Below are 20,865 nucleotides of genomic sequence, written 5' to 3' on the forward strand. Positions count from 1 at the left end.
TTTGAACAACAGATAAAGAACTCAGTGCGTTTGTTAAGGACCCGAGATCATGAAGTTTCTTCACTGCTCCATTCAAATCAAAATTAAGTATTCACTGGATTAATCCAACGGCTTAACAGAGTCATCAGCAATATTGCACTGCCTTGAAATTCTAGAAGTTGGATAATATTTCTTGATTTACAACATGTATTAAGTAGTTTACCTCCTTAATCTTACCTTCAAACATAGCTAACAGTGTATCAGGATCGGTCTTCACATCTTGAACTGTTTGCCATGGTATTAAAAATGGCTCTTTGTGCACAATCCTTGAAGGACTGACATTAGCTGGATCATAGAACTTGACTGGCAGAACACCAAATTCAATTAGATGGATGTAAGCCAGCCAAGCCAAGCAACGGTCACTTACAGTAAGGTGTTCTGATATTATCTTTTCATTTGCTGATTTTAAAGCATTCTGTAAAGGTTAAAAGAAATACATTACATTTAAGAATAGAAAAGGAAACAGGAAGAGTGATTTTTAATATTCTCAAATCTTTGCCACAGAAAGGACAGGAACTAATTCTTTACAATCATCATCATCATCATATTCAGTTTATGTGAATGCATGACTATTCAGATCATATGCATGATTTCTAGGAACAGGTGCAGAAAAATGCAGAAGGCAGTTATTTTGGAAAATGAAAGAGACACTTTGAAAACATGCATCTCACAATGTGTTCCATTTTTCTGATTAATTCTCCAATTACTTCCAGTTCCACAAAAGTAATATATTAGTTCTAGAGACAATTCATCTACAAGCTTAATATTCAGCTTAATATATCCTACTAGGTTTTGTGAGTTTGGGGTTGTTGGTTGTGTTGGGGTTTTTCTTTATTAAGGTCTAGCTATAAAGCTACTAAGTTACAGCTACTCAAATCAACTGATGTGACACCTCTACACGTACTGTTTTAAAAAACGTCTTGGGAACTTTACCAAGAACAAGGATAGTTTTTCAACTAGTATACACAAAGATAAAATAGTCCAGTTACATCAGCAGATCCTAAATAAAAGAACTAGAGCATGCAATTAGATAAAGTCTAAACACAAATTGCTCCTGAAACAGAACAGAATCTCATGGCTAGTGATGTGCCAACATTTTCTGGGCAAAACGCAGTATGGTCAGAGTCCACTTTCAAGAGAATGAATGTACTTGCAAATTTATGCAAAATTCAGCAGGACAGACATCCTGAAATAGATCAAAACTGATATTTCAAAACAACTTCACTTATTCACACTTGAAAATACTTCGAAAAAATTGTTTGAAAGTCTTCTAAAGAGACCCACTGCTATTTACTCTGAAGTAGCAGCTACTTAAATATGGTTAAATAATCACTCCCCAAGACATTCTTTTCAACTACGCATTCCAGATTAATACTAAAAAAACCAAAAAGTGTCCAAAAGTGTTTGGCTTTTTGATTATGCTTTGCAGAAAGGTAAGGGAAACCAATCTGTGTTATTCTCCCATATACACTGGATTTCCATCTCAATTTGACACAAGCTGAGTTTTTTCTCCCTCTGTTCCTTTTGTTCATTCAGAGTTACATTTCTCAGTACATTTGGGGGAAGCCATCACAGCCTTGCACTTTCCTATTCCAGTTGGAGCCAGACCAAACTGTGAGGGCCTCAAACCTCGAGTAACACGTCAGGCTGCATCAAACAGGTATCACCTGCCAGTAGGAATGAAAACCTGCAACTGAAAGGAGAGCAGCTCCCACTTTTGGGAAAGGATGATGTCAGCACTCCTTCTCACCCTCAGCCACCACTTTTATCATCCACACAAAAATAACAGTCACTAAATTCCTTCTACAGTCAGTTTTAGGCTGAGGTAACTCAGTGACTTTCAAGTTCATGAGAGCAATAAAATCTGATTTTAAAGTCTCCAGATTTGAGAGCAGGGCAATACTGTTAGATAATATCGTACTATATTTTTCCCCAAGAACCACTGGTTCGATAATTTCTGCAGCAATTTTGAATACCTGAGGCAATACATTACTCAACAGGGCTTTCACTGCAAAAACTGTTCAATGGCTTACTGGAAGTCAAGAAATACAGCATATCCCTAGGAATTATTTTGAGACTTAGTGGTCTAGGCTATCAGCTACACAAACAAGGCAAAATAGATAAAACCCCCAAAGGTATATGCAGATTTTACAACGGCATCATATCTCAAAACAGAATCCTCTATTTGCTGAAGGAATTCTCCTAGTGGAAGAAACAGTTCTGCTAAAGTTGAAACTATCAGAGTCACAGGTATTAAAAAGGCGAAGGTGTGAAGACACTCATGGGGTGTAACTCAGGAGTTACCTGCAGCAGAGCAAGAGCATTCTGATGTCTTCCTGTAAACAGGCTTAAGTGAACCCTATAGAGGAGAGTCTCCAACAGCTGAAAGGACACAAGATTTGGATTTTCTCCTCCCCTTGTCACTTCCATTAGGTACTGTAACATCCTCCCACATACATAGTCTTTTCCATCAAAGGAATTCTCCAAATTCAAAAACTAGAGAGAAATAAGCCACATTAATAATAACAATCAGAATACAAGTTAAGCTTCTAAGGCAATGTTTAAAAATCACAGAAATCACAAATTTTGAATAATGTCTTTCACTGTCTTATGAACTCTATTTCCCTTCCTCACACCAAATTTTCACATTAAATCTCAAAAGATACCACTTTTTTATTGTAAGAACAAATAGCCAATTTTTGCAAAGTTAAAGTAACAAAAAATAAGCAACATCTTGATTTCCCTGAGGAAAAGTGATGATTTCTACAAATAACCTGCAAGCAGAACTTTAATTGCTTTATTTTCTGAGCAACTTTTGAGTTTTCAAAAAGCTACAGAGCCTTTCATTTCACATTTTCCCTGTCATATGTACTGGCTTTCTACAGTAGAAAATACACACTTACAGGAACATTTCACATACGCTTTTTTTTTACTTACTGTCCACCAGATTTGATAAGAAGGAGCATATTCCACAGCTGTTTCACACATTTCCTGTATCTCCTCCTTGGTTCCTCTTTTTGAAAAAAGTCTGAGGTAATGACACCAAATTTCAGGATTTTCTTTGTTGTTCTCAAGGGCTCGAGCCAAAACATTTAAAGTAGAATCTAAACACTCAGATGATGAGCTGTAAAAGTTAGAAAGAAAAGCACTCACTTCACCTCTGTTGGTATAATGACTTACACAGTATCAAATATGGAAATGAATGCTTTGAATTAGAATGGAAGTCATACACACTTAGCCATCTTGGTTTTTAAATGTGTTGTCCTTTACTATCAAAGTTTCAGTAGGTTTTCATCCTTCAAAGGTTATTAGATGCAATTATCACAGTGCATGGACATACGAGTATTCTAGGAAAAGAGTGCCAATTCAAGTAATAGTCCACTTTAATGAAAATGGGTAAGATTCATCTGGAAGCAAAGTTCACATGCTGAAGCATAAAAAGGCTTTTTATTTACATCGCACAGGCTTAAGAACTTCAGCAGGAATTTCAAAGGTGTAGTAAAGTAAGTTATTATAGTTTTGTTACATACTTACTTTCTACAGTCATTAAATATAAGCATATCATACAGGTTCTCTGCCTCTAAAGCATTTTAAAAAATGAAATTTTACTTTTTGAGATAACTATCATAACATGATACCCCCAAAGTAATAAGAGATTTGTTCAAATAACTTACTATACAGCAAACCACAAAGCTGAGCTTTAATTCATAGACAAACTTGCAAAAAAACACAAAATGCTTCTGAGGCCACATTTATTCTGAAAACATCTTTGGAAATTATTTTGCGTAGAGAGGAAAAGAAGTCCCAAAATAAAACTAACAGAGTTAACCATAAGTCTGAAGCTTTCCCAACCCCTTCAATCACAACTTCCACCTACTACACCACTCAGGTTTCTTCAGAGTACTGAGGAAGGGGAGAATAGGGGAGATGGCTGTTTCAAGAAAAGGATGCATTGCTTTCCATTAGGTTGTCTCCCTTCTTTTCTTGGTCATTTCCTAAGGACACTTACATTTACGTGTGCTCTTCTCACACTGCCACTTGCTGGTAATATTCTCTTTTGAGTACCAGCCTTTCCAGTTCTATCCCTTCTATTGTTCAAGCATCTATTGATACTGATCTTTTTAAACAAGGCTTGTAAAGCAGAGCTGCTCCTCTCCATTCCCATTCCTTCCTATTGCAGTTGCTTAAGTTAGTACCTCACTAGTAAAATGGAAGTCAATTGTCATGATGGATGAAACCATCGTGACAGAATTCCCACTGAAATGATGTGACTGCCAACAAAAACATGGTACCCTGCAGTATAATTTTAAGGAAGAGAAGCTGGAGAAACTTAGAAATCCAAAGGTTGAAAAATATAAAAAAAGAAACCAAGCACTCAACTGGGCCATTTCTAGAGGGATAAAGCCACCTAGCAGAAGTGTTCTTATAAGAAGGCTTTCTGATGAAAGTAATTTCAAACATTATTCCAATCATTCACTCTGTAGTAGAGGAGTAACTGATTTGAGTTTATTGGTCCACTACTTGACCACTGGAAGTACAACATTCCACTGTAATCTTAAAACACATTAAGTTGTGCACTTTTCAAACACGAACAATTATTTCTCCCACACTGCTTTCCATCACCTTCCATTCTGAATCAGAACCTACCCAAAGATAAACCATCAGTGTAATTTATTACTCATGTGCAGTACTACATACAGCAGGAAATCTGATCTAATCTATTTTTTAACCTGCTTTTAAGTAATAAATTCTTTGTGCTGTTGTTAAGAAAGTTCTTTAACATCAAAAAGGAAACTTAATCATAGCAGCGTGGTTAAATCAAACCTAAATGTAGCAAGTGTCTAAAATCCAATCCAAAATGTGTAGGAGACATACCCTTCATTTTGATTCAAATATTTATAGGCAAGTTTAATCCAAAGCTGCACATCACAGGGATTTTCTTGGACACTTGCTTCCAAGTTGGAAATGTCATCAGTCTCACTTGTAAAATACCGGACATCATCTGGAGTGACCACGGCATCAAGCACTGGAACTCTTTTTTTATGTTCTGTGGGATGGGCTGCAAAAAATATTAAAAAAAAATGTTTCTTTTCAAAACAGAAGTAACCTGTAAGATCAGAACTCACACAAGAGGTGGCATTTATGTATTTCAAATAGAGGTACTGACCAGAGCAAAATATGGTTATTTCAACATCCACTAAACCTTAAAACCATGCTGTTTGCAGAAAACTGGTTATATTTCAAATATATTTCAAATGTGAAGGAATAAAATAAATAGCCATAAAAAGCTGACTTGCTCAACAGACATCAACTAAGCCAGTTATTTCGGCAGCATTAGGAACTAGACTCATTTGACAAAGAAAAATTCTGAGCCTCTAAAAATCCTATTTAGAAGATTTGCTAACAAATCCAAAAGCTCCTACTTTCATGAGTCACATCTGAAACACTGTCATGTTACTAACACTCTAGCAAGCTTTCAAGTATCAAATGCTGCTTAACAGCAGGGTTTTTTAACTGCTGACCCCACACCAAATTGTAACTCTGTACAAATTTAAGATAACCGAACACGTGGGGTTATCTTAAAGGTTCAGGGGTGGAATAAAAATTTTTAAAAATCCTAATGATACGTGGACAAAGCTTAAACATTCTAGAGTATTAGTTCCTTATGCTCTTTTAAAAACAGGTAATTATAAATTCCACCTTTACTTCCAGTCACGTATTACAGGAAAAAGAATCTCATACAAACACAGCTGACTTAAAAACGTATGCAAAATAAAGTTTGTACGAAGGAAGTATAAAGTCAAGAGAGCTACTAAGATCACTACTTCTTTCAAAGAACTACTAAAAATGAGGTGTTGGGAAGAGGTTGATAGGTATTTTCCTTCAGTGCTCTCTTTCATTCAAGCCACACATCCAGATTACCATATTTAATAGGTCCAATGAACTGCTCCTCTTCACTGCTGCTACTGTCTAACAGTGGTTTTCTCCAGTACTTTGGCCTCCACTTCCTTTTCTCTTTCCATGTTGTATGTGGAGGTGCTGTAAAGAAAGTAATAGAAATCCTTTTCCTTTTCTGTATTCAAGAATAAAGTGTTTTAGATTTAGATTTTAGATAAAAAGATTCTATGAGTGCAACACAAGTGTATAAATTTCAGTACTACTTATTTAAAAGTTACTGTGCTCAAGGGCATAAGAGGTTTCTACAAATTGCACTCCAAAACTATTACATAATTGCCTTAAAAAAAAATTCTGTTGCCTTTAGCTTACCATAATCAGTATTTATAATACTGAGAAACTAAGCAACAAAAAAAATATTCTTGGTTTACCAAATCAACAAGATACTTATATAATTTTAAAAAGTTTATATATACTGTATTTCATCTACCAAGTTACTTACTGTGACTTTTACTCTCATTGACATTGCTGGCCAGAAGAACAGCCATCTGATCCACTGACATACGGTCTCTGTTTATACCAAAAAGTTTTTCAACATATTTTTCTGAAACAAGAATATTTGTAGCTTTGGTAAACATATAAATGAAAAAGTAACTTAACAGCAATTTAGCACAATCTATGCTAAATTCATGAAAGTGACTGTTTCAAGAGGTATGGTAATTTAACACACTAGCACAAAGAAATAAAAAAGTAACTAAGTTCTCTTTGGCAACTTGCCTATATGGCAAAGGCATTGTTATGAAATTCCAGCTCCACTGAAACAGATCAGTCCAGTAGTTACAAAACTAAGGAAGGAAAGTGGGAAAGAACCCCTGAATCCCAGTAATACTTTTTTGAGTGAAATATTCCTCAGATCAGTGATTTTTTTTTTTTTTTTTGTAAAGACATCAAGGTAATTAACCACTACAAAGGACTGAACTGGACAACTGAAGAAACCTACTGGTTCACATAGCTCTATCTTATATATTGCTTCACATCAAAGTCCTTGTGCTCAGGGCTTTTAATGAAAGCCATTCCGTTCAGAAGTGAATCTTTGGATACCAAAGTGAACAAAAGACTGTTAAAAACCTGTGGCAGTGCTGATCTCCTCATCAGTGCTTTTTTCTGAGCAGCCAATCAGTTCTAAATTGTACGACAGAATATCCTGAAACAACTGCTTACGGCTAAGAGTGCAATCTTTCATGTGCTGCCTAAAATAAACAAATAAGCAATTAATACATTCATCACAGCAACAAATAATTGAGCTTTTTTTTTTAGTGCATGGTTAGGTGAGACATAAAGAGAATGATACCCACAGAAAACAATACAGCTTGCTTTGATATTTTGGTTAAATACGTCTAGGCCTTCTCTAAACTTAAACCTGCATCAGGAACTTAATCCTAGCCCCCATTATTTCACTTACTCTTTAAAATACATGTCCATACACTCATTCTGCAATAACACAAAACCACAATATGTAGAACTTTCCAGTTCAAATAAGGTAGTTACAAGAATTAGATATTTAAAAGAATCAAATGATGGTTTGATGAAAACAGCTAAAAGCTGATCCAGAAGAGCTAAAGTTCACTCCTATTATATTTTTCCAGTAGTTGGAAGTTTCCAAATGGAGTTTAATCCTGACCAATCCATACCCATTTTTAAGTTCACAGCACCATTAAACAAGTGATTTTTTTTAATGCAATTTAAGACTAGTCTTCCAAGAAACAAACTTAGCCAGTATTTTCCCAGAAAACTAGAATTACTCTACTACAATAGTATTATTTTTTTAATTGTGTATTTGGTGTATGCTTTTCTTCTTTAGTGTGCTTAACTGTATCAACCACTCCCCAAGGTTCCATGATGGCCTGAAGTTATAAAGCTATAAAGTGAAACCATTCCCATCTGAATTACCAGGCAACCAAAAGATGAAATAGTCTCTAATAGGCCAAACTACTTTTCTAAATTTACATCTAAAGAGCCTTCTCCTTCTTGATGGTTTAGATAGATGGGTTTTTTCCCTTCCAACTAAGTATTGCAATAGGGTATCAAAAATAACCTTGCCCAGAACTTGTGCATATGATCATATATGCAGACCTTTTAAAGAAATGAAAAACATGCTTATTTCAGACAGAAATCTAGGAGAGGTATAGTTGAAATTAAGAAAATTGAAGAGAACTCACCACTGACAGTCATCATCGTTACATGTGCCTGTTAAATCAAAACGGCAGAAACACTGTTTTGGCTCAATCATATTGCTATATGTTAGTGAACTGAGGTACAGTTTTTCCTTGGTTCGAAAATACGGACTAAACCTAAAATGAAACAGTGCATTATTGGGATAAGGTGTACAAAGTAAGGCATCAGTTCTCTAAAAAAACAATCAAAGCTCAGTTTCTCTCTATTAAATCTCATTATTTCCAAAACCAGGCTACTAACCAAAAGCATCATTAACCTACAAGTTAAGAAGAAGGTAAAAAAAAAGTGGAAGAGGAAGGGAACACCACAGTACTTCTCAATCTAAATAAGTTCTGCTCTAGTATTCTCTTCTTTAGGTGCAGAACTTCATTCATATGAAAACAAGAAGTGTAGTAACAATCCAGTATGGAAAGCAAACTACTGAAGCTGCATTTCAGTAGTTTCTAGAAAATCTCATGCTCTAGGTAGCCTAAGATCAACGTCAAATGAAAATGTAAAGAAAACTGTTAAAGATTAACCTGAAGAAACAGTGAACAGATTTTAGAATGTGTAAACAAACAAAACCCAGTCTTGAGTTGAGTAGACTAATGCTTATTTTAGATCTTGAGCTGAAGTTTGACTATGTCAACTTTGGGATTTCTGGCTCCTTCAGGAATTGAAGTAATAACCTACAAGAAGTTAAAAAGAATACTCATGTAAAGATGGTATCCTCCATCTTGCTCTACTTAAGAGCATAGAAATAGAAAACCTGAAGCATATGGTAGGATTCAACTGCTCCACTTTAAATTCCAGACTTTTGTTTTCTCAAATTTGATGTGTAGGAACAAAATTCTCTTTAGTCAAAAAACAGATGTGCCAAATTGATTACACTTGCAGGTGTTAATGTCAAGTCAGGATGAATCACAGTGCTCATGCCTTTTTCCACTGAGCAGGAAACCAAAAATAGATGATTGGACAAATCTCGACTCAAGACAATATAAATCCTAGCCAAGTTCAGAGACTGCATAACTGAAATATGCTTCTTGGATTTACATGTTCATATTGGATATAAAAATCCTGTTTTCAAATGCTTAACTATTACTTTTAATTTAGTTATATCAAGCAGCATGCAATGCAATGTAGAAGCAGCACACTGCACAAAAACAAGGGATTTGTGCATACCAGAAAATGTGACTAAAATCATTAGATTCCATAAAATAGACAAAATTGTTTAAGGATAGTCAAGTTTCTCACTACGACTAGTCTTTCTGTACGTGCCTGGGTATCTAGGAAGAGCAAGTGAAGAGCAGTGACGAAAACTTGAACAAGAAAACAGACACAAGTCATAGAGCTACAGTCTTCGTACCTGTAGGATTTAAATACTAGAAGAGGACTACGATATGGTCCAAATGGAAATGGTTTCACTTCAGTTTGTTTATTCTGAGATGTAAAAAAATCCACGTCCACTGAAATTTCCTAGGAAACAGATCAACAGATACACAGTAATTGCAATACCACCTAATAAAGACAAGCTTCACGTTTAGCTGTAACACACTTACCTGACCACACAACAGATCTTCCTTAGGTACTATAGAGGCAGTACTTGTCAGCAGCAGCTCTTTCAAGCTGTCAGCTTTAGCATACAGTTTTTTCAGTTCATCAATATTCAACCCAAGAAACAGCTCAGGTTCCTCAGAAGCCTTTTTAGAAACTTTGTTTATAGTTTCTTGCTTTGGAGTGTCCATGTGTTTAAGATTTGGTTTAGTGAAAGAATTAGATTCTCTGAAAGATCTCCTTCGTTCTCGGTTTGAATTAGACAGAACTTCATCATCAAAGTAATTTTCTTCACTGTCCAAAGTCAACTTGTCCTGTGTAAGGTCATGAAGCGATGGCTGAGGTAATGTAAATTCAGATTCCTCTTCTGCATGAGGTGTAGCATTTGATTGTTCCTTGGTTTGAAGTGCACGGGCTTCCTTCAATTTCTGAATCTTAAGAGCATATTCATACTCTAGTTGTTGAAGTCGTTTTTTCTCTAGTGCAATCAATTCTGCTGAATGCTTTTTCGGACTTGATGCAGGGGAGGCCTCCAATTTTAACATTTTGCTTGGCTGAAAAGAAAAAAAATTCCTTTTATTTCATTTTCTTATCTACTGATTATTGACAGGAAGTAAAAACATAGGCAAAATGTTTAATTCAGAATTATAAACACATATTTTAAAAAGTCTTGCCTGAAGATTTCAACAAACAGTAGAAGAACCACAAAACAGTTTGTCACAATTCAACTGGCAGGCTTGCAGGTTTTGTGACAAAAATTACCCTACATAATGTACAGGTTCAGCAGAAGTTTTGACCACACTTAAAAGTTGAGCTATAAAGCAAGTACACACAGCGATGTTGGGAGTGCAAACACAAAAATTTACAAAAATGTTTTAGCCTTGTTTTTCTGCATTTTGTTTTCAAAACAGTATCAGAGCCCCTCTTTGGCAACTTCACTTGATAGTTTTAACAAAACCATTGATGTTTACAGACAGTAAAGTACTTCCTGCCTTCCTTCACAGGCACATAGCTCCTCTTATTTATCTAAGCATGGCATTCCCCTATGATAGAAATGTAGGCTTTGAACAGTTTTCTTTCTCAACTTGTTCATGCCTTTTTTGTTGAATCCTCAAAAATGCACACAACCATTAGGAAGATTCCCTGTAGTGCTTTTGAAATGTTTTCCTGAAATTCCATTTGACACTTTCTTAATCAAAATTGCTACTCTTTTTCAAGCACAGTTTGGTTTAAGAGCATATTGACTTACTCCAAGATGATCTTGCTCTAGCTTTCGTTTCCCAATTTCCTTACTTGCTACTGCTTTTGCTCGAGCAAGTTCTTCTCCGTATTTCAATGCCAGAGCTTTTTTGACTGTAACTCGTTGTTGAATTTTATGAATCTTTAAAACAAACAAACAAACAAAATACTACAGTGAGGTGCAAATTTACAGACATGAGCACATAATAAAATATAATTACAGAAATTAATGGATATAACTACATGGGAATTAACAGTTAATTTAAAGAAAGCCTACTGCCTCCAAAAATCAGGCTTCCCATTTCAAGATTTCCAACTCTAGGAAACAGAAACATTTCAGAGTGTACATTACATTTTCCTGAAGTCTCTTGAGAAACGCTTTATTAGCATTCAGGATCTTCTCTGTTGCTTGTAGCTGTTCAGCCAGTTTGTTAATTTTATTTTCAGCAATTCGAACATTCTCCCTCTTCTTGGCCTGTTGTTGCAATAAACTTTTCAAGATAGATTCATCTTTCATCAACAGCATTCTAGAAGTAGAAAAGGCACATAACGAGATTTTTTCCAAAGGGAAGTTGCTCACAGCTATCACTGCTCCTCTGAAACCCCAGTTATTTAAAAACACAGCTCTCCTCACTCATCAACAAACAACAACTGAAGTTTCTTCAGACAGTCTTAACATCCATAATAAATACTGTTAGTACATACAGCATGTTTCAGCATCCCAAGTTCACCATGCCAGTATAATTGCCATGGTTTCGCCCACCCGGCCAGCCCCTGGGGCTGAGAATGGTTTTGTCCAGGTGGATTTCTGGACAAGAAGCCAATTAAAACTCTTAGTGATGCCTTTGCTAATTACATATTTAAGAAAACGGAAAAGACGGTTAATTGCATAGTTAAAATTAAGCAGCCGTGTAGAAGAGGCGGCAGCAGGCCCCGAAGTGGGCCAAGGCCTCCTCCTCCCCAGGCCCTGGGCTGGGGGCAGCTGTGGCACTGAAGCCCCCCCACCGCTTCTCTCTTGTAAGAGAGTAAAGAAAAAAAACTTTATGGGACTGACTGTTTGGATGAGAAACCGCTGCAAAAGAATTCCAGCAAAGAGATAACGAAATGTTCAAGGCCAGAGCTGCAGCAGGAGAGAGAAGTTAGAAGGGGTGGGCTGCTTCTTCCCCCTTTCTCCCTTCAGCAGGGAAAAGACTGAAAAGTAATCCCTGCCATCTGTAGAAGATTGTTGGGGTGAGGAGACTCCCCCATGCGGCTCACAGAGGAGCTTGAGGATGTACCAGAGAACCAAGACTTCATAAGAGGGACTGAGATAAGGCAGAGTCCTGTTGAAGATTTGTTACCCTGAGGGAAACCTACGCTGGAGCGAAACGGCTCAGGTGGAATGTTGGGATCCATGTGTGGGATCCATGCTAGACTCATGCCAGAGAAGTCTATCAAGGACTGTTCTCCCGTGGGATGGGACCTCCACAGGGAAACAGGGGTGGACTCATAAGCCATTATCCCCTGTAACTCCATGGAAGGTGATCCATGGTAGGCAAGTGTCCCCTTGCAAGACCATGCAAGAAAAAACCTTCAGGGCCTGGGTAACCCCCAGCCTCCGGTCTTAGCCCAGGAGGGGGGTAGGCCCAGCCCTGAGGCCAACACAGAGCAAGAAAGAAAGAGAAAGAGTTCCAGCTGCGACGAGAGTACTGCAGAATTACTGAAGAGACCTGAAACTCCGAGAATGGAGAAAGAAACTGCTTTTCCTCCTTGGACTGATATAAAAGGGGAAAAGTATTTCTGTAAATACACAGCACTTTTACTGAAGTAGAATTGTTATAGATTTAATTCTTTAATAATTTTTATTTTGCTAGTAATAAATGTTCATATTATTTTCCCCAAATCCAATCTCTTTTGTCTACATAAACCTTCTCTCAACTAATAGTAATTGTGTGGGGAGTGTGAAAACAAACTGACCCACAGCAAAACCACGACAATAATCCAGATGAAAACATTCTGGTTACAAGGACAAGGGAAGGAATGTATGTATGTAGGTATGTATCTTTAATACTGTTTTTAATATTATGACATCCAAAACACACATGTTCTTGGCTTTCTGTTAAGTAACAGCCCAGTTCCTCCTTAGGACGCGTACACGCATGAGCAGATACAGAAGCCATAATATTATGCCACAATAGTAGATAAAAACAAAAAGCATTAAATGCATTAAGGGAAGCAAGAAAAACACTTGAGTAGGTGGTTGTGGATAAAGGGAGGAGGGAAGACTGTCCTTCAATTGATGACTGACCACGAACCAGTTTGTTCACAAGACCACACAAAAATAATGAAATGGCAAGAGAAGCTGAAAACAGGATGCAAAGCACTTATACTTTCCACAGTAACTTGAAATAAGGGTGAGAAACACAGAAGAGGCATGCTAGAAGAGAAAAGCCACACAGGGAAAGATTCAAACAGCATACCTATTCTGCAGAAACACTCATTCATGTGTATATATATATGTATGTATATATGTGTGTGTGTATATATATATATAAGGCATAACTCACTACCTTCAAAGTGTACCAACAGTGAAAAGAACACTGATTTTTTTCATATTTCATAGTTATTAGGTGGCACAGATCATATTCTAATCAATGAACACAGCTAAAAACAGAATGACAAATCATACTTAGAAGTTACCAAACACCACACTAGCACTACCACACAATTCCTTTTGCACAGAATTAAAGGCTGAATAGCTCAAGACAACAGGAATCTGAACATCTGCTGTACTTTAAATGCTAGATGTCAAAAAACATTACTTACTATTTCCAGCCTGCTAAACAAACAAGGTAGGACTTATGACAGTGAAATAAATACCTGTTTTTCTTCAGCTTTGCTTCTGCTTCTGTGACTTGTTTTGTCACTACTGCTATTCTCCCAATTCCATCAACTTCACCATCAGAATTTGCAGGGGACGAATTGTTCCTTAGTGGATCAGACTTAATTAAGCGCTGCTTCTCACGACTAAAACAGAAATGTTAAAAGCAAAGATGTTCAGTAGCTTCAACACTCACTTTGATGTGTACTCCCAATAGTTTTAAAATCTTCAAGAAGAGTAGCAGAACAAGATTTAAAAGAAAAAGTACCTTCCACAACCACAATCAACTACTGTAAGTCAGTTCATAACCAAGGATTTTCTTTAGACTATGCTGTTTTACTAAAAATTGCATGAGAGAAAAACCTGAAGGTAATGGCAAGGTTTTTAAACTCAGATTTTCCTTTCAGTTACAAAAGTAAACTAGTAAAGGGCTACCAATAATACACATTTTACATTAACAATTAAAGTCAGTTCTACCTGGCAATCTCTTCTTTTAAAAGTCTGTATTCTATCTTCTTATCTTCTGGTAGAGACTCTGGAGTTCTCATTGGATCATTTTCTTTTTCTGATTTTGGAGGGGCTTTGATTTTTGATGCCTGTTACGATGAGATTCAAGTCAATACCAGCCCTGCTGGTTTAAAATACAGTTACCAACTAGCATTCTTAAGAGGCACTTCAGCACAAACTTAAACTTGTGCAAGGCCAGTAAGATCTTTCAAGCCAGTACCTTTTCCTTAAAGATGCATTGAATTTTAATTGGAAAAAAATCAACCCAAAATATATTACAAATTTTATCTTCAGGATACTATCCAACAAAAAATTATTTTGAGTAGCTTGTGCAATCCAAATCACAATGTAATTGTCCAGACATAACTAACATACTCGCTCTTGTCCATTTCTGATGTAATCCAGTATTTCTTGACCAAATTACACAGCAAAATCATTACCAAATAAACCTATTAAAATGCTGATAGTATTTACCTCAACATTTCTTCTTGCTTCTTTTATCATAGATTCTAGTCCTCCAAACACACTGCTAGTTGAGTTAGATGGCTCTCCATCAGACTCACTATCATCTGAGTCATTTAAGGTAACCACAACAGACTTGTGTTTTGGAAGCTGTTGGAAGAACGTAAAGTTTTATAGAAAGAAGAAAAAGTTAGAGGCACAGGTATAACTGAGGACATATTTACTGGAAGACGAAAAGGAGGTTAACTCCTTTTGTTATCATGGCACACCAATTCCACATTAAAAAAAGAAGCATTTGTACATCTCCACTACAAGAAAGTAATACTGGATGCATTTTTGGCACCAAGATGAAAGGTACTCCAACATTTTCAACCCATTCCCAAGTATCTGCAGCATACTTATATCTCCATGGTCATAGCATTCAAATCTCAAATTTCTCACTCCTATACTTGTTGAATTTTCAATTGTAATTAAAGTTACCATCTGTCATTTGCAAGAAATTTTCTCAAGTAACTGAAAGGTAACAATCAATCAAATCTGCATTAGAAATGATGTGGCAAAACTCCCTCATCTCTCTGCTACACAGTTGTGATGCCTCCTGTCCCACAACTGTACTTAGCTGACCTTACAGTGAGCTGTGCAGGCAGTTTAACTGGCAGAACACCAAAAGTACATAAAGAACAAACGAAACAAGATTAATCACTTTTTGCCAAAATCACTAACTTAAAACACTCACTGAAGATCAGATAACTGCCAATTCCAGCATAAAGAAAGATGCAGAAAAAGCAGACAATTTAGATTAACCTCAAACACTCTGGAATTACAGCTTGGAAAAAAGCAACTTATTTCACATTTCCATGACTTCTCTTCTATCTCCCACTGTAGGTCTGGACGACTTTAGTTAGACATTTAACGTTTACCTCAGGACAGAATCTCTTCAAAGCTCTAAGTGGTTTTTAAAACATTAACCCTACCAAAAAACTCCTGCTTGTCAAAATGAAAAATACTCAATTTGCACATTCAGTTCTTTTTCATACTCTCTTTCTGGACAATTCTTAAAATATGAGTCATATTTACTACTTCTGAATGTACTAGAGCTGCATGATTTTTGCATGACAACAGGACAAGTAGGTGAAGTTTCAGTTTATGTTGGTGCAAGAAAACAGAACAAGGCACTGGTCCTCTCCTCACAAATATTCTCATCCACCCACACTCAGACATGCTAACACTGATGCACACACACTGCTCACTGAAAAAATTCAATTCCCCCTAGAAGGAAAGTACTTTTTCCCTCCACAAAGGTTAGCTTTCTAACCAGTTTTGCATGTTAAATAATTAAGCAGTGGCACTGATGCTCCAGACCCCACTTTCAAAGAAGGAAGCAGGATAAAGAGCAAGACTACATCTTTTTTGGCAACAGCATCTGCACTAATCTGGAAAAGAAAGTAACAGAACTGTATTTACAATCTCTTAGTTCACTGCATGCTGGTGTGTTTTGATGCTCTCTTAAGCTATAAATTCTTGCTTCAGTGTCAAATTCTTTCCAGAAGAGCATATGGATTACCTAATGTTAATAATTCAAATATTTAACTGAAGCTCCACTTTTTTGTGCTGTATCACTAGAATATCTACGTCTGAACTTGCTGTTCACTTGAAATGAGGTCACCTTCAACTCACAGTCTTATTAGTAGAAAGCACCAGTATTTCCTTACTGTGATCACTGCTCGTGGAAGCCTTGGTACTCTAACAAACTTTGTGTTTTGCACCCGTGGCTGAGACACAGTATTAATACTGACAGCAGACAGATTGCTTCTTGGCACAGACTGTAAGTTATCTGGAACAGGAGGGGAGGGTGGACCACTGTTACTTGATGTTTCCTTAAAAAAAAAAAAAAAGAAAATACACATCAAACACAGCTATTTTAAAAGATGTCAGTATAAATGAGAGTCTTTCATACATGCCCTGGAATTTGAAATTGTGATTTAGGCAGACTATCCAAATGTATTAGACAAATATTAAAATTCTGCAGTAATACTTAAAGGTACACAAGAGTATGCCAGTTATTCACAGGTCAGTTGCAAAAGATCACAACCTTTTAATAAGGTCAAAATCAATCTATACTTTCAAAACCACAAGCTTTGCTTCTCACTCCAGAAAAAGAACCCAAAAGAACAAAACCCAAAACCAGCTAAGCTCCAACTCCTCTTGCTAGAAGGCTGTAACAAAGTTACTTGTCTTGCTTTCTAACCAACAGTTGACAAATAATAAATACTTTCTAGCAGAAAATCCCCATTTGCCTGAACTTACTCAATTTTTAGCATCTTAAAGTTTCATAATTTCTTCAGAAATAAAACAGCAAGCTGCAATTTACAATTCAAAGGATGTTCCAGGGTAGCTTTTGTTTCAGTTTGTTTTGGGGGTCAGAGGGTGATGGAAATTCGGAGACATTTTTGTTGATTTCTTTTTTAAAGTCATGAGAAAGGCAGCATAAGACGCTCAATTAGCAGGTCACATCTAAGTTTTGGTTAAGATTGCCATCTAGAGGCTTACATTCAAAAACCAAAGAAGTACCTCAGCTCTGAAAGCACGTTTGTTGGCTAGAGACTTGAGTAATTCTTCTCTTAGGAGCATCTCTTCTTCCTCTTCCTCATCGGCAAAGGGAGGTTTTGGTGGCTGTTCAGGTTCTTCAGGGGGAAGGGGGGGAAGAGGTGGAGGCGGCTCAAGAGAAACACAAGAAATACCCTCCATGTAGAGATGGCTCAAAGACGGTACAGGCTGGGTAAAGTAAAACAACGATTTGAAACGTGGAAATTACTACTGCTCTATGATTACTTAACAGAGGTTGAGACTTAAATTGTTTCATGGTTTAAAAGTAACAAACTGTGACAGTTTAATTAAAATTCAAACTGCATTTAGATCACAGTCAAAGGCTGCCACTAAACAATTAGTAGTTACTCACAAAGGTTAATGGAAACAACAAGGTTACATCTGGATAGTGGAAGCTATGGAGACATACAAACTAAATAAGACTTCCGAACCAGAGATAGTCTTAGCCACACAAATATAGTTGACCAGTAGTCTTTAAAAAGTTTTACGAATTTGTCTTAGCTAGCAAAATTAGTTTCCCTTGGTCAAAAATTCAGAAGTTGACATGAGCAGGAATGGCAACTTTCTACTGCTTTATTAACAAGAATAATAATCAATCATTCAGCAAAGAAAATGGGTGGGGAAAAAAACTCCACGCTAATTCAGTTTCCACATGGACTCTTTGGGTGAGAAGACAAACAATACACAGTCAAAAAGCACAAAGTTTGAATGAAGGACTGATGAGCTATAGTTTTGGGTTTTCCTCCCCTCTAGGCAAAAAATCAGAGAACAAGGTTATCTACACACAGGGTCTAGAGATAAGAGGCAAAGTTGCCTTATGCTAACAGTTTTAATTCATTCTTTTGCCTTATGTACTTCAGACAATTTTTGCTTTCTATGTGAAAAAGAACAGCTTCTAAAAACGAAAAGAAAAATTTAATTCAATAGGGAAAACTTACATTAAACAAGAATTGGATCACCCAAAAGATAAATTAAATAAAAGTTTTAGAAGTTGCTAAAAAAGCAACTGCAAGTCTAGCAAACAGTTCAAGGGAATCATCAAATAGAGAACTGTATCAAAAACAGAATCGAAATTTAATTTTAGCATTATAAATCAGATATAAAATGAGAACTATCAACATTTTCAAAAGCATAATCCTTTCAAGGTTACTTACTGGAATTGGAGGTGGCAGTGGCAAAGAGATTGGTGGTACTGGAGGTGGAAAATATCCTACCGGACACTCAAAGAAAGGAGGCTGCACTGGGGAAGAAGCTGTAATTAAAAAAAAGATTGAGTGTAAGAAATCTGACAGGTATTTACTAAACAGGAACTCATGTTTATACTTCAACTGATTTAATGTAGCAGGAGACAAATGTTTTCACTATGCACCAATTTCAAAGGCAACACCAGACATAGCACAGTACATTTATTTCTTACATATATGTCTATAAAAAGAGAAGTTACCTTTTTCTTTTTCTATATGCAAATTCTAAGTACAGCCAAAAGGTACTGCTAAGGTAATGACTTAGCCTTCATATTGGATTTAATTTGCAAGAATTCACCTTTTTAAACAAGGTATTTCAGTCTCCTGATTACTGGCTACCAAAAACACAATACAATACAAACTAGGACAGAAGCAGAACGAATGCACAGCTGATAAATTCTGAAACATAAAACTAGAGCTTGAGATGCTTTATCAAGAATAGATTCATTTAGTTAACACATATAAAGTAGTAGGTGCGGTATTTTAGCAAAATAATGTAAAAGGAAGGCTAACAAGAAAGGAGAAGAAAAAAAAGAGGAAAAAAAAGGTGAAAGATATAAAGGGAGAGAATAAAAGTAACCAATCAAGTAGCATGCTTAGTGACATTTTCTCAATACTCCATATGTTGAGATGAAACGCAGAAACTTTAAAATGCACCTCAAACTCCAGAGTCAATAAATGATTCAGGCTGAAAGAGACTTCTGGAAGAGACATATCCCAGCACAAGGGCTGCCCCCAAAGTCAGACTGCTAAAGGACTTCTCAAGTTCCAAGTATATTTGAGGATGGAGATTCCACAACACTTCCAGTAAACCTGTTCTAGTGTGTGACTATCTTTTGTGCAATTTTCCCTTATATCTAATCCAAAGTTATTTTGTTACAATTTTGGTGTTGCTCTTTGTCTTTCTGTTGCCTACTCCACTGTAGAGTCTGGCTCTGCCTTCTCTGTAACTGCCCGCTAAGCAGTTGAAGACAGGAGCAAAAGCTTTCCTAAGCCTTATCAACACAAATTCAGCAATCCCAGTCTTCTTCCCACAAGCGAAATGCTGGTCTCACAACGAACTTTATGAGAAACAGGCCTGAAACAGTTTCCCTTAGTCAAAAAGGTCCTTTGCTAGGCTCTTTATAGTATGTCACTCTCTTTCTGTTACTATGAAACCAGAAAACTGACTGTCTCAGTGTTTAACAGGCCCCCCTCCAACCCTTGACAGCTACACTGCAGGCCTCTATCACCCAAAGGGATAGTGCTGACCCAGATGTCACTCAGTGTCCACTGGGACACCCCCCTTTTCTTGCAAAGTTGTTGTCTATCCAGTCAACAACAGCCTGGAGCCCTCACGTTCTGCAATAGCCGCTTGAGAACATACAAGAATAAAACCTACAGCACTACAAGGAGAACAGTATAACCCTGCAGACCTTACAAAACAGCACTCCAGCAAAGATGGAAAGAGTTAATGTTAAAACAAAACAGAATTAGCTAACCTTAAAATGTTAGTTCTAGAACTGAGACATCTCAAATATCTTCTTTCCAAAAGAATGGTTTATTTTCTGCTTTTTACCTATTCTCATCAATCACTCTAGAAGAAACCTGTAAGTAAGTCTTACCTGGTGAGTTAGTTTCACTATCTGTATCCATAGCAACTTCATCATAATTATCATACTGATATATACCTCCTGCACTCTCTGTAGACTGCTTATCCAAAGACCATCTCAAATCCGTATCTGAAGACTAAACACACAAAGAAAATATTGTATTTAGCTGGTCTTACATTATTTTGTCAGAACAAACCACTAAGAAGTATATTTCAGAAAAAGGCCATTACAATGTTGTCTTTTAGTGCTTTATAAATACAATTAATTTTTCTTGTACAAAAAGACCAAACTCATTATTACCTTTTAATCAAATCTATTGCAGGTAGTAACTAGACAAATTTACAGGTAGTTTTAAAACTGGATCTTTTCCAGGATAATAGGGTGCAGGGGTGTTATGATGTATAGAAGGAAATTTTCAATACCTATTACATAATTATGTATGATAAACTGGCAAGGTTATATATTTCTGAAATGTTGCAAGACAATTAAATGCTTTATTATTTCTGTTAGTCTGTGATGGCAACTACCAAAAACACTTGAGCTACCCTTGCTAGAAACAATTCTCAAGTAGAGAATCTTTTTATAGTCCCACAAGGTGCCATGTACCACTCTGAGACAAGCTCAGAAACTGCCAACTCATAAATGAGATTAT

General features: G+C 36.5%; 1 protein-coding gene across 5 annotated transcripts in view; it reads right to left on the reverse strand.

Annotated features, from left to right (window-relative positions):
- Window positions 1-20,865, reverse strand: part of ZFC3H1 (zinc finger C3H1-type containing) — a 43,371-nt gene that overhangs the window by 11,633 nt on the left and 10,873 nt on the right. For all 5 annotated transcript variants that reach the window (XM_050323900.1, XM_050323898.1, XM_050323897.1 and 2 more), the window contains 19 exons: window positions 20,226-20,349; window positions 18,532-18,629; window positions 17,342-17,545; window positions 16,483-16,647; window positions 14,783-14,920; window positions 14,279-14,397; window positions 13,801-13,947; window positions 11,294-11,468; window positions 10,952-11,083; window positions 9,708-10,256; window positions 9,515-9,624; window positions 8,154-8,285; window positions 7,063-7,184; window positions 6,437-6,538; window positions 5,962-6,078; window positions 4,915-5,098; window positions 2,977-3,163; window positions 2,344-2,535; window positions 217-454 (listed from right to left, as the gene is read on the reverse strand). In XM_050323900.1, the coding sequence (XP_050179857.1) occupies window positions 217-454; window positions 2,344-2,535; window positions 2,977-3,163; window positions 4,915-5,098; window positions 5,962-6,078; window positions 6,437-6,538; window positions 7,063-7,184; window positions 8,154-8,285; window positions 9,515-9,624; window positions 9,708-10,256; window positions 10,952-11,083; window positions 11,294-11,468; window positions 13,801-13,947; window positions 14,279-14,397; window positions 14,783-14,920; window positions 16,483-16,647; window positions 17,342-17,545; window positions 18,532-18,629; window positions 20,226-20,349 (3,235 nt within the window). The remainder of the gene's footprint in view (window positions 1-216; window positions 455-2,343; window positions 2,536-2,976; window positions 3,164-4,914; window positions 5,099-5,961; window positions 6,079-6,436; window positions 6,539-7,062; window positions 7,185-8,153; window positions 8,286-9,514; window positions 9,625-9,707; window positions 10,257-10,951; window positions 11,084-11,293; window positions 11,469-13,800; window positions 13,948-14,278; window positions 14,398-14,782; window positions 14,921-16,482; window positions 16,648-17,341; window positions 17,546-18,531; window positions 18,630-20,225; window positions 20,350-20,865) is intronic.

The sequence above is a fragment of the Myiozetetes cayanensis genome, unplaced genomic scaffold (assembly GCF_022539395.1).
Source record: "Myiozetetes cayanensis isolate MyiCay16 unplaced genomic scaffold, myiCay2020 scf3, whole genome shotgun sequence".
NCBI lineage: Eukaryota > Metazoa > Chordata > Aves > Passeriformes > Tyrannidae > Myiozetetes > Myiozetetes cayanensis.